Source organism: Morone saxatilis, unplaced genomic scaffold, assembly GCF_004916995.1.
Source record: "Morone saxatilis isolate NCDOM2014 unplaced genomic scaffold, NCSU_SB_2.0 Contig2, whole genome shotgun sequence".
Classification (NCBI taxonomy): Eukaryota; Metazoa; Chordata; class Actinopteri; family Moronidae; genus Morone; species Morone saxatilis.
The window spans coordinates 25,808,313-25,817,893 of record NW_023339762.1 but is presented as its reverse complement, the minus strand read 5'-3'; the positions used below and the strand labels follow the sequence as shown (position 1 = coordinate 25,817,893).

At 40.5% G+C, this 9,581-nt stretch overlaps 1 protein-coding gene across 1 annotated transcript; it reads left to right on the top strand.

The window, feature by feature from the left end:
- Positions 1-423: 423 nt before the first annotated feature.
- si:ch211-216l23.2 (uncharacterized protein LOC565061 homolog) lies at positions 424-8,714 on the top strand (the record flags this gene model as incomplete). The annotated part of the gene is given in 7 exon segments (XM_035664711.1): positions 424-503; positions 1,243-1,375; positions 3,568-3,767; positions 5,550-5,828; positions 5,937-6,107; positions 6,629-6,874; positions 7,015-8,714. Coding segments are annotated over 7 exon segments (1,147 nt in total), but the record flags the coding sequence as incomplete, so codon positions are not given.
- Between the last annotated feature and the right edge of the window lie 867 nt (positions 8,715-9,581).

The window sequence follows — 9,581 nt, the reverse complement described above, 5'->3', positions numbered from 1 at the left end:
GGAATGTTTGCTCTGTTGTTAGTTAATGTGTCTGAATAAAAATGTAGTTTTATGTTGTCATTGTAGGTTAAATGTAGGATAGTTACTTATTCATTTATCACAAATGTCAACTGTCCTAGAGTCTTAGACCAAAACCAGTGTCATAAATTCCTCCGATACTGCCTAAAATGCAGTATTGGTGATTGTTTTGTGTATTGACCAAATAATCAGCCACGAGAATGCAACAAAAAAACACTGCAGTGCATTAATTTCTGAGATTTTTTTGAAGAATACTTCACTGTGAAAGAAAGAAACTGATGCCTCATTTCAGTCTTTATATCAAGTCATCACGTATAATGACCTGGTGAACAGTAGGCTTTAAAATGCCTCCCTCATCATAATGTCACATTAAAAGATGCTCCTGTTTCACCACTTTTCTTTCAGTTATGAAGAACTGGAGCAAATGCAAACATACAGTGCGAAGCCAAGTGTGAAGTATGAGGGGTACAAGCATCAGCCCAATGGTGAGACTTTCTTTAAACTGCACACACAGTACACAGTAATGGTTCGTGTCCATAGGGGGCGCTTTTGACGCGATGGGTAGCGCACACTCTCCGTCACAAACATTTCAGGCTGCACCGGTTTGGACAAACGCTCTCTGCTCCGAGATTTCATGGCGACTCGTTTGGAAACTTTCGTTTATATTATAGAAATAGGTTACTGACACGTGTTTCTGAACACATTTCATGTGAGAAATATGCCATGCAGTTGCCAAATCTGTCTTCTTTTTTTATCCAGAACGGTTTGTTTAAATTGTTTTTGTGAGTTTCTAGAAGCAGCGAGTTGTGTTCCCGGATGCCCTTGATGTGCATAAAGCGGCGTAGACCTTTACTTAATGCTAATAAGGAGCAGGCAACGTGACGCCCGACTCTGGAAACATGCTGCGACTGTACCAGAATGCATTGCACAGCTGCTAATATAGACAATAGGAAAGGAAAGCGTGGAAATGACTGATCCTGTGGACACGTAACTTAAGTAACTGCTCGAGTCAGTGTTTGGCTTTTGTTAAAACGAGGTGCTCAGAAACCTTCTCATTATAAAAGCCCACCAAAAACTGGTATCCCCTCCCTCTTATATCCCCTCTTATGTTATGGTGCCATTGCAACAACAATCTACTCTAATTTCTCTCTCTGCAAATTCCCTCCACTGTCTCTCCCTTTACCTCCCCCTTCATTCTCGCCCAACTCCTCCACCATCCTCAAGCCCACTCAGCCAAGCCAGATGGTTGCACTCCAGCAGACAGACGTAAAGCCCTGTATCAGAAGTTCTACAGGCAGGTGCAGGAGGAGAGGAAGGCGGCCGACTGCGTGGTCCTCTCCGTCACCAGCCAGTGCCTGTGAGTACATAAAACAACCATCTGAACCACGAGCAGAAATCTGGGCGACTTTTACATGCAGAGTTTGATGGTTTATACTTGGCTGCCAGTCAGTGAGACAAGACTGATGGATGTTATTTTAATTGTCCATTTTTTCGGGGGGTCAGCAACACCCTCTCAATCTGTTGATACTTGGCTGGAATGTCTGGATGGTTTTACTGGTGCTTATGATGGATAGAGACTTCAAGCCCTGCTCAATGTAAGTGCTTGTTGTCTTGAATGTAGGATCGTGTCACTGTTGCAACACAATAATAACACAAGCTTAACAACATTTGAGTTTGAGTTGATAACAATGTCTTCCCTGACACAATGGGGCCCTCCCTTGATTGTGATGCACAACAATGAACAACACACAACAAAACCTTCCTATCGTTTAAACCTGAATAAACAACTTTTACAAATCAACATATCCGTCCTCTGAATGACAAGGATTGAATCAATATAGTACATATGAAGATAAAACATGTCCCAGCACACAGTGTACTAAAGAATAATTAGGACCCCATTTTCCTACTTTTTCCATTAATGTTGATTGCATAAATATGTCCTTACTCGTGAGGAAAATAGGGTTTTTATGCCTCAGTCAAATTGTTGAATACTGATCTAAATACCACTAAATAACAATTCTATTCACTGTACAGAACATATCAAATACGACATGGATCACTCATTCTCTCCTACTTTATTTCATTAAAGGCTTCTGTTGTTACATACCAGTGACATGCAATACACACACACAAATCAAATGTTATTTTCATGATATTTAGAAATATTCTGCATCATCTTTTCACAACATTTTAGCAGATCATTACACCATTTAAATCTGCCCTCACAAACAAATGATTATACAAACGCTACTCTGTAATGTTAATGCTGTTGCATCCTAATGCAGAGTTATAGAACATAACACATTTACACTCTACACACTGCAACATCAAAATTAAATTCATGCACAAGATGCTCATACATGAAGCCCCAGATGGCGGCTGTGTTTGCATTCATGATATTGTCACACAGTTGGAATAGCTAACTAACAGCAGACTAACTTGGAAGTGTTAATAGTACTACTACTGATTATGGTGGTTGGTTGAAATTACCAGTGCTATAGCATGCTTAACTAACTGTTCATTATTCCTTTTTAAGTCAGAAAATGAGCTGTACGTATTCACTGGGATTTTAAACCCAGGTCCTGTAAATTAAAAAATATAGGTCTGTTAAGTAAATGTTTAATTTTGTTTTCTTGTTCCTAAAAAAAAAGACGTAGTGCTTGGAGCCCACTTACGGTTACAAATTAGTTTCTGTTTGGATAGTAAACACTTTAAAAGATGCTTTGTACTAACAATAAATTCCAATGGTGGCTCAGTTTCACCGTGGAGTCAAACCACTCCTGCAACATAAACCTCTTTTACTCAAACATTCTTGTGGTTGGTACAACACGAACTACAGATAGGCCGATTAATCGGACTGATTATCTAGCATTTTGAGATAATTGACATCGGCGGATGCGTGTGCTCTATATTTAACCATATTTTCCTGTTTTTTTTTTTTCTGCTTTGCTCACTTTTATGTCACATGACTTCCTACTTTAATTAGAATTGGTATCTCTGCCTTTTCAAACAGATTTCCCCTTGTATGGTTGTTGAATGTTGGAGCAAACTATAAATCTGGGAAAAAGCCCTCGCTCCATGATGCACAGAGACTAATATGAAAACATGGCATTTACCGTAGAAATGTGTTGAAATTCCACCAAACCCACCCATATCCATATACATTTATCCACACTATATCAAACTATATCACCATTCAACAGTGCTCTCAAAAATGCAAACCGCATAAAGGTTTTGGTTTGTCCTTAACACAATTTACTGATGTATTACCTAAACACATACTACCACAACACTAAATACATCTAGGCTCTATCTGCACACATAATGCTACACTTGGTCCTGTCTAAAGATCCTCACATACAGAATTCACCACACAAAAGAAATGATGACTTACGGTTACGTTCTTGTTGGTAAAGCACACTATAAATCAAGAAATAAGCTTCTGTTCCTCTGAGAGATATATAATTTAGGTTTCCTCTATAATGCCAGCTGAGTCACTTAATATAGACATGTCAAGTTAACAAAGTGTTTCTCTTCCTCTCAAAGGGATTACCCCAAATCGCTAAGCCAGTGCTTGCAGGAGCGTGGCCTGTCAGTGGAAATGCTCTACCTTCAGGCGGAATCGGGCCTGACCCGGGCCCTGCAGGATGTCCGAGCAGAAGGCTCCTCGTTATGTATTCTGGTGGAGCAGACAAACGTAGCTCTGTCCTCCTGCACTGTTATCATATTCTCAGAATCCCTCAAAAGTAAGTCCCCCTCATTCCTTCAAGCTTAGCCAAACCACAAACCTTCATCCCTTCTCAACTATCGGTCTAATGCGATTTACGCTAACATATATATATATTCTAAAAAATCAATCAACGTCCATCAGATCTACACATTATTCATTTAGTACATCAATGGCACTCTGTTGCCAGACCATACACTGGCTGCCACTGGAACACACTTTCCGTACTTTAATAAAGTGACTGAAGCCCAAAATTAATGTAATTAAAAGGGATAGCTCCAGATTTTGTTTTCTTGCCAAGACTTGATGATGAGATGAGAAGATCGATACCACTCCAGTATCTGTCTGATAAATATGAAGTTTTCAGCAGCTTTTAAAGGTCCAATGTGTAACATTTAACATGATCTGTTGGCAGAAATGGAATATAATATTCAAAGGTATGTTTTTACCACCATGTTGGACCACCATCTCTAGATGGTCATGTATGGGACTAATCGTATCCTCACTGGGGTTGCTGCTCGTTGTAGCTTCATATTGACAGACAGACACGAGTGATCTCAATCTTGAGGGTGGCAGACAGACGAGCATATTTCCCAAAAATGTACAATTATTCCTTAAAAGGAAGACAATGGTTTACCACAACTTGGGTTCAATTTTTCTTTCAGGGTTACTGGTTATGGTAACATTGTACATTGTTCAGAGAAAAAGGAGAGAAAACGAAAGCAAACTATAAACCTTCTTTTGCACAAAATTACAGTTTAAAGACAACTTCCCGATTCAACTTTAACCATCTGTACTTGCCCTAGTAGTGCACACTCATGGTTTTCCTGTGCAGTGGGACTATAAAAATGTTTTAGCAATGTTGCTGCGTTCACACACCTTGGCAGTTATTGTGATCAGTAGGATGTTATCATAACCAACTGTACTGATGGACAGAGCTATGAAAATATAACCCAAGTTGTAATAAAGTAGTTTTTCTTGAGGTTGAAACATTTGTGTAGTTCATATTGCGAAATAAAGATTGTCAATACCTGCGATGATCTGCATACAACTGATAAAACAAATCAACAAAAAGCACGCAGAACTTTCATTACTACAGTTATTTCTATATCTATACTGAAAAATGTAAAAATACACATTACTAAGTCTACATACACCTTTAAGCATTAACCTTTGTGATTTAGATGCTGCACAAAAACTGATTGCACAAACAAATCTGCATAATACAAATTGCAAATATGCATTATTTAAAACAGACCATCAAGAACATCAAAACTGTGCAAAGTGATGTAATTGTTCTAACATGGTGCTACTCTGTGTTGCTCACAAAAAAGAAACCCAGTGATAGGTGTGAGTGATGCTCTTAACACATTTTAAGCCTGACATACACGACCAAAATAAAAATACAATCAATTTAATAACCTTAGAGCAAATATAATAAAGGAATTGATGACTTTTAAATACACAAATCAGATAACAGATAATTTATTGTGCTTTGGCATCACATGTCTGAATGCACACAAAAAAACCTAAGCTTTATTTAATGTCCAGGAACATAAAGTTACTGAAAAATGCACATATTCTACACAAATCGCTTGTCCCCTGTTGCCCCTCATTTTCCAACAAACCACAACCCACATTCAAAAGGACATAATCAAAAGTGCCAATTTATCAGCTGAATTTGCTGAAATCGATTTCACTTTATTTCACTGCCAATTTTACGGGTTTTGTTTTGAGGCACCTCTTTCTTCCCCTTCAGTCCCCTGACCCCTCACCATTAACATTCCCATTTCCCTCCCAGTCCATCGCAACATGCCCAAAGACCAGGCAATGGACTTTGTTGCAGCCGAGTACAGCCGCGGCCTCGTCAAAGAGCGCCCTCCGAGGGACCCCGCGGACATCGCAGCGCAGGCGTCACAGCTGCTCGATGACTTTCTGGATCGAGAAAAGATTGAGCGCCACACTGTTCCCTCCGAAACCCGTCCGCTCCTCATGCTGTTAGCTGAGGGGGTCCATCTCTACTCCGAGGAGCTGGAAACCATCTCAGAATACGTCCGTTCCCGGCAGGAGCACCTCCAAGGTGGCACACTGATTAAACTGTAGCACCGGTGCTGTGTCAGTGCTACTGACTGCACCTTTACCTTCCTGTCCATTGTGCTTCTTTAATTTTTCTTTTCTTTCTCTCAAGTCTCCAACACGGAGGGGGAGAGGGGTAACATGTTACCTCCAGGACTGGGGAAACCACCTCCTCTGCTCCCTACTCCACCTGGGGCTCCTCAACTGCAGTCTGGACCCGGAGCAGGGGGGTCCATGATGGACCACAATGCTCCTTCACCCTCTCCTCTCTTGCCTTCACCAGGTTAGACCAAGAGAGAGAGTCGTCTTCGTATTTCACTATTTAAATGTTCTTAAAAGTTAAATGGTGCAGGAACTATATACCGGACGACCATATTTTAAAAGATCTAACTTTGTCCTCCCTGTGTGTCCCTGAATTGTCTGCAAGGTATCCCATCTCAGGTTACACTTTTCAGACTGTTCTGTCATTCGTGGGAAAGTCAATTCTAGTTTTTAACGGACACTTTTACACCGAAATTCCACCGGGCTTTATGGTGTTTGGCTCCATGATCTACGCACCTTCAAATCCCTCTGACGGCGTTTCACAAGCAGAGCGTCTTGCCTGTCCGATGTTGTTGACTTGTGTATTTTGCCAACGACAGCCTTGCAGTAAATGTTAAAGCGTATGTGGTTCAGTTTGTTGCAGTGTTAGCAGTCATTTACTGCATTATCGTGAGAGCTGTTCCTCCTCATGTATGTCAGTGTGGTCCTTTCATCCGGTCACATTGTCCTGTGTTTTTCATTCAGACGCGTCTCTCCTTTTAGGCTCTTACCCCAAAACCAAACCCCCGCCGCTGCTGTCCTTGCATCGACCTTCCGGCCCATCATTAGGGGCCCCATCTCAGCGAGGCCCTCTGTCCTCGCACATCCCCTATGGCGCCCCCACTTTGCCTCGTGGGCCCCTACTCCACCATGCTCCTCCATACCACACAGGCCCCAGAGGCCCTCATGGGAACAGAGGGGCCCCGCCATCTCTAAAGAGTTCCCGCCCTCCACTTCTCTCTTCTCCAGGTGAGTCGCAGATACTTTCTTTAAATCCATTTTTAATCCAGCATTACTATAGAAACAAAATACTGAGTATGAACAGCAGATTATCTTCAGTTGAACCTCACTGTGTGTTTTTGTTTCATCTCCTCTCTCCCTCTGATCAGGTGCCCCTCTTCTACGACCGAGCGGCCCCCGACACTAGGAAATGACACACACGCAAACACACACACACACACACACACACACACACACACACACTGCCAGCTGTAACAGGAGACTCCTGGTCCCTGCTTAGGATATCTGTATGAACTTTCTAAAAAAAAAAAAACACCCAGTAGTAAACCACATGCAGTTAGATGGAAAGATGTTAGTTAATGTTTGATATTCTCACTTGGACTGATGGAGGATGGTATGGAGTGTTGTAATGACCGGTCATTTTAAGCATATTTTCCAATCACCCCTCATTGTCATTATTTTCCTTTGATGATTTACAGCATTTCTCACCCATCCCATTAAAAAAGCATGTTCTGTACTTCCAGTCTGCCTTTTATAGAGCCCACACTGTTGGGGTCGGTTACTGTGACAAGCTGCATAGACCTTAAAGGTCTGACTCACCTAGCTCAAATAAAAACCCCACAATCCTGGTGACTGATTGACAGCTGGTTCATATTTCAGGCAGCAAAAAGGCGACGTATCGTCGGTCACACTATGGTGATGGGACTTTTATTTTTACTGTATTTAAAGAACATAGCAAGTACCTGCCATATACAGTGTTTCAAGATGGTGCTCAAGATTTCACCGGTCCACAACCAATGGAAAGTTTGTTCATACGAGCTGTTTTCTCTTATTTATATCTCATATTTTAGCACTAGTAATCCCTCTGAAGGAGTTTGTGGAATGGTTCTCATTCTAAAGTTACATGTACAATCTTTACAATGAATCCTTTATAATTTATTACATTCACTTGTATGTAATGCTTCATATGCTTTGTTCAAGTGAGATCATATAGATCATATACCCTGGCAGTGAAAGTATGGTCCCCCCCCCCAGCAACATCTGGACTGGCTTTGTTTTGTCATCCTGAATAAAAATAATTTTGTGTTGCTTTAAAGGACAAGACACAGATATCCAATAGGAAGATGAACCTCGTTATATATTCTGTCTCTAATTTAAGAAGAATCCAGGTGAACAAATACTGCATTGTCTTCACAGAAGGGTGCAGAGCGTATAGGAGAGTTGTCATTAAACCCACTGATGTAGTCTCAGAATATCTGGTGGTTTGACCTGTATTGAGATGATCACTCTGGATTATTCTAATTCAGGGAAACGCTCATAAATCATTTTGTACTGTAACATTTTCCAACTGTGTGCTGTTGATTGTTTTTCTAACTTTTGGCTCATTGCTAGGAACTGTAGAGTATTCTGGTTTGGTTGTTAATATTCATTTTGCAATACTGTGTGGCATTTGTGGAGTCAGGAGTCGCTGTAAATCCACAACGGCTCACTGTGTGTACTTGTGTTGTTACATTTGGTTGTGAGTCCATCAAAGTGCAACAGCTCACCGATCACACACCAGAAAGAAATCATTTGTGAAAAGAATCTCCCTTTTAAACTGCTCAACATTTGCTTCTTTTTGTAGATATTTACAACCTGCAGTCTCTCTTTGGTCATATATACGTATATAAATTGTAAATGTCCAACTACTTGCGCTCTGGATTAGTTTTTTTTTTTATATGATGCTGTGTTCATTTTCAAAACATCTACAAACGTTTGAATATGTTATTTTGGTTTGATGAGCATTTTAATTGTTTTTATTTTGTTCAAGAGAGAATGAACCACAAGAAATAAAGACGACCTCCATTCAGTCTGCTCTCCCTCTGTAAATACCGACTGTACTGTTTTACACTGACTCACTGTGGATGTTGTTGGGATTTTCCAGCCCTTCCTGGAAGTTGCACAACAATTAAGGGCAATTCAACCAAACCCTCAAATTCTCCACAACCTTTAGCTTTTTGTCCAATCAGCAACTGTTTTCCGCACAAACATTGAACCATATATCTCCACACACTGCAATTTGATTCTCACTGGAACAAGTTACCTTCAATATTTATTAAATTATACAAACAAAATAATAAAATTGCAGTTCTCACTTACTCCTTACTCCAATTTCATTGGAAATAAATGCTTAAAACATAGCAACATACACACATTAGTTTTAGAAAAGCTGTTGTGAAATCTGTCATTTTAGGCCGCAACAATCCAAAAAAAAGCCTGTGAAATTGTGGAGGGACTGATTTTTTTAGCACTAAGCAACAGAAAGACTTAAATGTCAAAGTGAAAAATGTTCCACCCTCGAGCCAATATTTAGTAGAGACACCTTTGGCAGCAGAGAGGGCCTCTGAGTGAATGGGTCTTTCATCAGGTTTGCACACACTACTTTTTCTTTTCTTTTGTGTGTACAGTGATGAAAAAAGTTTTTACATTTTATTGTTTCCTTAAGAAAAGTGACACGAGCTGAAACCATAGCAAACACACTGGTTCTTGAACCGTTCAAAGGCGTTGCACAAAGCACAACGACCTGTAGAATATGACACGCCCACTTTGCTAAGGAAGGAAAACCTGATATTTTTTAGTTCGGGCTGGAAACCAACTTTTCGGATTTTGAATCAGTATATTTTTGCTCAACATGCTGGTTCCCAAACGGTTCCTGGTTGGTGGAAAAGGCCTGTAG